This window comes from Anabas testudineus, chromosome 9, assembly GCF_900324465.2.
Source record: "Anabas testudineus chromosome 9, fAnaTes1.2, whole genome shotgun sequence".
Lineage (NCBI taxonomy): Eukaryota > Metazoa > Chordata > Actinopteri > Anabantiformes > Anabantidae > Anabas > Anabas testudineus.
In genome coordinates this window covers 24,215,013-24,221,168 of record NC_046618.1, presented here as the reverse complement: position 1 = coordinate 24,221,168, position 6,156 = coordinate 24,215,013, and the positions used below count along the sequence as shown (strand labels likewise).

Below are 6,156 nucleotides of genomic sequence, written 5' to 3'. Positions count from 1 at the left end.
CATTTTCAAGTTTTAGCACAACATTCAGAAATTTGATAAAAACCTCTTGGTCCTCTCATATGTCCAGTGTGGACCCTGCAGTGTAGTTCCGAGTCATAATTCAGTATCTTCCACATCTCAGTGTGAAATTAGAGAGCAGTTCTGACCACAGAGATAATTAGGCTGAGACAAAGCTTTGCTCTAATTACATCCTCGTCCTGTGGAAAGAAGACAATGAGCCAGAACTTAAAGCAGATTTAAAGCAGGTTGAAAAGCTGCTTTAGCTGCTGTTGTTCTTAGCAAAGCCTGAAGAAATACAAATATTTTAGCAAAATAACAACATATCCTACTTTTTTTTATTTTGTAAGAAGTTTTTTCAGTTTATACCCAGATGATGTAATTTATCATTCTGTCTTTTAAACTTTTATATTCTGGTGCCTTTAAGGACACTTTGAAACTCATCTCCCAAACCTCTTCTTTTTTAAATCAAGGATCAATTCACATAAAGTGAAGTTTAAACTTCAGTCACCAACAGCTTCTCTGTCACTCAGTGTGTGAAAATGTAGGTTCAGCAAATCTGGTGTTCCTGAGCTGTAGACTGGGTTCGGCTCCAACAGACACTATCATTGCATGAGGCCTGAAAAGTACAAAATAAAAGCCTTAATTAAAAAAAAAAAAAACTGTTCTCAGGAAAACCTGTGAAACCTCTGGTCCAGTCTGTTTTTCACTTGATGCTCAATAAAATATTTTCTCCCCTTCAAAGATTTGAAAACAACAAATCCTGCTTTTATTTAACAGAAACCTTAAAGTTATTTATTCAGTGTTTCCTAATTTTGTTTCACAGGCTCTATAAAGACATTTCTCTAACACATCATATAGTTACTTAAAATTCATTGCATTTCTAAATTTTAGTCCACAAAACACATTTTATCTGATTGTTGAGTTATTGATCGAGATTAAAGAGTCCAGGTCACACTAAATGAGAATTAAAGGTCACATCCATATAGGTCGTACAACTTAAAGACGTAACTCCTCCTCCTGATCTTCTCTCTGTCTCTCTTTCTGTTAGCAGCTCCGTGTCAGCAGCAACAGGAGCAGCTCAGCTCCAACACTCCACAGAAACTCTTCTAAACCTCTTCAGAAAGTCTTTTCTTTTTTGTAGATTATTAAAAGCATATTTGTAAGCATGAAGGAACTCTCTCCTGAAGCCTTGTTGCTGAGTTTTGCACATTTATGTTTCCTCTGTAATTTTTTGGATGAAGCCCGCGCCCAGGATGGTGGTGATGATGAGGCGATCCGGAGGGGGTTGACATGGCAACATAACGGGCAGGTTTTCAGCATCCACAGCCTTGGGCCCCAGTATCGGTCTAGCAGGAGGGGAACCGGGTCACGTAGACAAGTAAACCCCGTGGTCATCGTAAGCAGTGGTAATGACACAGTCTCCGGTGCATCCCGGGGCTCCCCACGGGTCCCCGCCGCCAGCAGCTCCGCGCAATTACGCGCGATGGTGCGTCAGCAGCAGCAGCCGTCTGGCAGCAACAGTGACTCTGCCACGGGAAGACGGGAGGACGGGATGGCCGGAGATGATCCATACAACCCGTACAAGTCTTCCAACTATTATCCTTATTATAACTACTACAACTCGTACTACAGACCCAGATCGAGGACCCCTCCCGGGCACGGATACGGCACCAGCTACCACCAGAACGGTATGAAAACACATCCCATTTCAATTATATCTGATCCTCAATAAATACATGAAACACGTGTAATACAAGCTGGGTTTTATTTTTGTTTTACAGTTTTTTCTAAAAAAGTATAATATTTTATCCCCTTAAACAGTTAAAGAAAACAAAAACTTGTTTTTAGTGTTTACATGCTCATTATTCCTGCAACTCGGTGATAACATAGACAGATGTTTCTTCTCATGTGCTTTAAAATTTAATGCTGCCTTCAAGTAGTTTTCAGTTTACTTCTGATTATTAGATATTGGGGTAAAAAAACATAATTTTAAAATATCAAATATTACATTATATAACAGTATTTGTTATGATCTGCTGTGAGGACTTTTATCTTTATCCCTTTTAAGCCTTGAGTTGTGTTGGTCCATTGTCTGATGGGATAAGAGAAAACCTGGAGTTAAATGAACCTGCCCCCTCCCCCCCAAGCTCCGATGTCACACTGATGGACAGTTATATGGATCCAAACAGGAGGAGTTACCTTTTGTTGTTTCCAGTCAGAGACGGAGAAATCTGCAAGTTTAACTTAGGGCTTACATGAGAGGAGTGGGAGAAATCCCCATCATATGATGACCCCCTCACACCATACTGACCTTGTATTAAGACGAAGCAATGACCGTTCGTTCTCCCACCTTTCATTAAAAATGTTTTGTTTGTTCTTATCAGAGCAGGGTCTGAATTTGTACCAGGAGAGGGCAGCAGATTCTTAAACTGGGGAGATTAGCAAAGGAGTAAGAATATTTTTTCCTCCAGGAACTAATTGAACTTAAACTGATTGCAGGTCTCCCTGATCTGGTTCCTGACCCCTACTATATCCAGATCGCCACCTACGTCCAGAGAGTGCCCATGTACAACCTCCGCTGTGCTGCCGAAGAGAACTGCCTCGCCTCGTAAGATAAATAACACTGCCCAGTTTAATGTAGAAAGAAGGAGGATCTGACAGGATGTTAAAATTAACTACCAAGCAAACAAGTCTTCTATAAGTTCTACTGAACCGGTCTAAAATCAGCGGTAACTGATGCATCAGTATGGCTGCAAGTCATAAGTAGAGAGACTGATGATATAAAAAACACAATGGACTTTTCCCATGAAGCTTGGAAATGTGAATCTTACTCTCTTTACCTTTTATTTAATTGGACATTTGTCAAACTAGCAGCACATAGTGTCAATTTTGTTTATTCTTACAAAAATACACATTAGTCTCCATCAGCACATGGAGGACAGCATTTGAAGAATATCATTCTTGTATTTATGCATCAGAAAAAAAGTGTGAATTGCTGACATCAGCTTATTTTGGTTTTCAAAACCATTCTTTCTTCTCCTCCTCCAGCTCCTCTGCTTATTCTCAGGATTACGACACCAGGGTCTTGTTGAGGTTTCCTCAGAGGGTGAAGAACCAGGGCACAGGTGACTTCCTGCCCAGTAAACCCCGGTATGCCTGGGAGTGGCACAGCTGTCATAAGTAGGTAACTGGAAAAGGCAGGTTGGGACTAATATGAGTACAACTTTATGAACTGATGGTGTTGATGTTGTTGCTCAGTCACTTCCACAGCATGGACGAGTTCAGCCTGTATGAGCTGCTGGACGCCCACACTCAGAGAAATGTGGCTGAGGGACACAAGGCCAGCTTCTGTCTGGAGGACACCTCCTGTGACCCAGGATACTACCGTCGCTACGCCTGCACCTCCCACACACAGGTACAAACACACAGATCTGCCTTATGTTATTATCCAAATATGACACAACAGACACACAAACAAAGCAGCATGAGACAGAATCAAGGATATAAGGATACACATGGATACACAAGAGAGGAAAGTATGGAAGGAGAAAAGTAAACAACAATAAGTTGTACTACTTGTCTCAGTAGTAATGACTTCATATATTTATTTACAAATAAAACAATAACTGTTAGAGAAAAAATTGATCAGATCCTCCCTGCATACAGCATGGATTGACTCGTATGTACAACAGCTCTAGATTCATTAGTCAGACCTCTCTCGTACTTTACTGCTTCTACCCTGTAGATCATTCTTTTCATTAATTTCAATAATTAATTCATTTACATCGTCAACATGTGTCTTAGACCCCAATCCAACTAGACTGCTCGTAGATGTTTTAGCTTTGGTCAGCACATCCATAATAGATCAGTTTAATCTATCTTTACTAACAGGCTACGTACCACAGGCATTTAAGGATGCTGTAGTCAAACCTCTACTCAAAAAGCCCACTCTGGACTCAGACCAATATTGCCCTTTATCTCTAAAATCTGTGAAAAAGTAGTTTCAAAGCAATTATATGACCACCTGCGCAGTAATAACTTGTATGAATATTTCCAGTCAGGATTTAGAGTACATCATAGTACAGAAACAGCACTGGTAAAGGTCACTAATGATCTTCTATTAGCATCAGACAATGGTCTACTCTCTATACTCGTCTTGTTAGATCTTAGTGCTGCATTCAACACTATAGATCACAGCATTTTATAACACAAGCTGGAACATGTCATTGGGATTAAAGGAACAGCACTAGGTTGGATTTAATTTGTATCTATTGGATAGATTTCAGTTCTATCATGTACATGTTAATGATGAATCTTCCATGCACACAAAACACAAAACTTCCACAGGGTTCTGTGCGTAGGCCGATTCTTTTCACTTTATTTATATCCCCATTAGGCAATATAATTAGGAAATACTCTATAAATTTCCATTGCTATGCAGATGATACCCAGCTATACCTATCTATGAAACCAAATTGCCTGGATGTCCTCCAATTTCCTTCTACTAAGACAGAGGTTATTTTATTTAGGCCTAAAAACCTCAGATACACTATGTTTAATCATATTCGTACCGTTCTGGAGGCAGACTCCCTCTCTACATTTAAGACTAGACTTAAAACTTTCCTTTTTTATAAAGCTTATAGTTAGAGATGGATCTGGTGACTCTGAACCATCTCTTAGTTCTGCTGCTATAGGTTAGTCTGCTGTGGGACCTCTATTGATCCACTGAGCCCCTCTCCTCTCCTATATCAATTCAAATGCCACCATTTCATATCATTAACTTTGTGTCTTCTCTCTCCTGTAGTTGTGTTTCCTTCTCTCTGCCTCCCTCTGTCTGTACCGACCTGTCCACTGTTTTTGTTGTCTGTTGTTCTCTTTTTTCTCTCCTCTTTCCACTCAACCCAACTTTGTTGTGACAAAGAACAGAAGTGATCAAAAACAGAATGACACATTTGACCACATGTATTTCTACACAGCAAATACTAAAATATTATTTTTCAATATGTGAACATTTATATATCATATATTTATATATTAAATGTAGAAGAATGTGTTTTTGTGTGTTTGTCTTCAGGGTTTGAGTCCAGGTTGTTATGACACCTACAATGCTGACATCGACTGTCAGTGGATCGACATCACCGATGTCCCACCTGGGAAATACACCCTCAAGGTTTGGTCACACATTTCTATAGAAAAGTCTGAATTTTCTAACATTTGTTAGTCTGATTTTATTATATTTAGCTCACTAGAAATATGCTAGAGCACAAATGTGGATTAATCTGTGTCTGAAAATAGTCCCTAATAAAGACGTCTATTTCCTGCTCAAAAATGGAAATAGAAAATTACTTTCAGAGGTGAAACTGTGTCATTGTTTGCAATATTCTGGTTCTGGTTTACAGTAAACTGTTTTAATCCACACCCACATTCTGCCACACCTTTAGTCTTATTTCATTGATTGGACTCCAGGTTTGCTCACACCTGAAGATCAGATCACGTTTCACATTCACACCTGTAAGAAATGATGACAAATTAATACATTCTCCTGACAGGTGACAGTAAACCCCAGACAACAAGTTCCAGAATCCAACTTCAACAACAATGTTGTTCGATGTGACATCCAGTACACCGGCACCGCCGCTCACGTCTCTGGTTGCACGATGTCAGCGTAAGAAACACTTCTTTTCCTCTCCAGTTGTGTTTGTGTTGTAAATGTAATTTAAAAGGTAGTTCAAGACCTATTTTAACCAAATTGTAATGAACTTATGAACTGAATTAATCCTGACTATATAACCTAAAACCTAAAATGACATGTGTGAGACAGTTCCACGTAGTTTATCCATTCTAATTCAATTTATATCAAAAGCGTCTGAATACTTTCTGAAACACATACTTTTGAGTTTCTCTAACACTAGTCAGTTCTGGCTGGTAGACAGTAGAGACGTTAGAGATACAGAAGCCACAAAGGTCCAGAACATCTGCAGCTTCTTAAATCTTTGTGGCTCAAACAGGGAAGGCAACAGAGTATAGACAGTCAGGCTGGAGAAAACAGCACTAAACATCACCTGTCAATCTTAAAATTAAAGGTTCTGTACGTTACTTATGATTTTCCTTTGTTTCATGCAGCTACTGAGATAATTTCTGCAATCGAAGCTTGAA

The 6,156-nt window shown here is 39.4% G+C and overlaps 1 protein-coding gene across 1 annotated transcript; it reads left to right on the top strand.

The window, feature by feature from the left end:
• Window positions 1–1,165: 1,165 nt before the first annotated feature.
• On the top strand, window positions 1,166–5,669 carry LOC113150858 (protein-lysine 6-oxidase-like). The gene is made up of 6 exons (XM_026343592.1): window positions 1,166–1,688; window positions 2,500–2,608; window positions 3,049–3,180; window positions 3,259–3,415; window positions 5,075–5,170; window positions 5,550–5,669. The coding sequence occupies exons 1-6, from the start codon at window positions 1,166–1,168 to the stop codon at window positions 5,667–5,669; spliced, it is 1,137 nt and encodes a 378-aa protein (XP_026199377.1).
• Window positions 5,670–6,156: the final 487 nt, after the last annotated feature.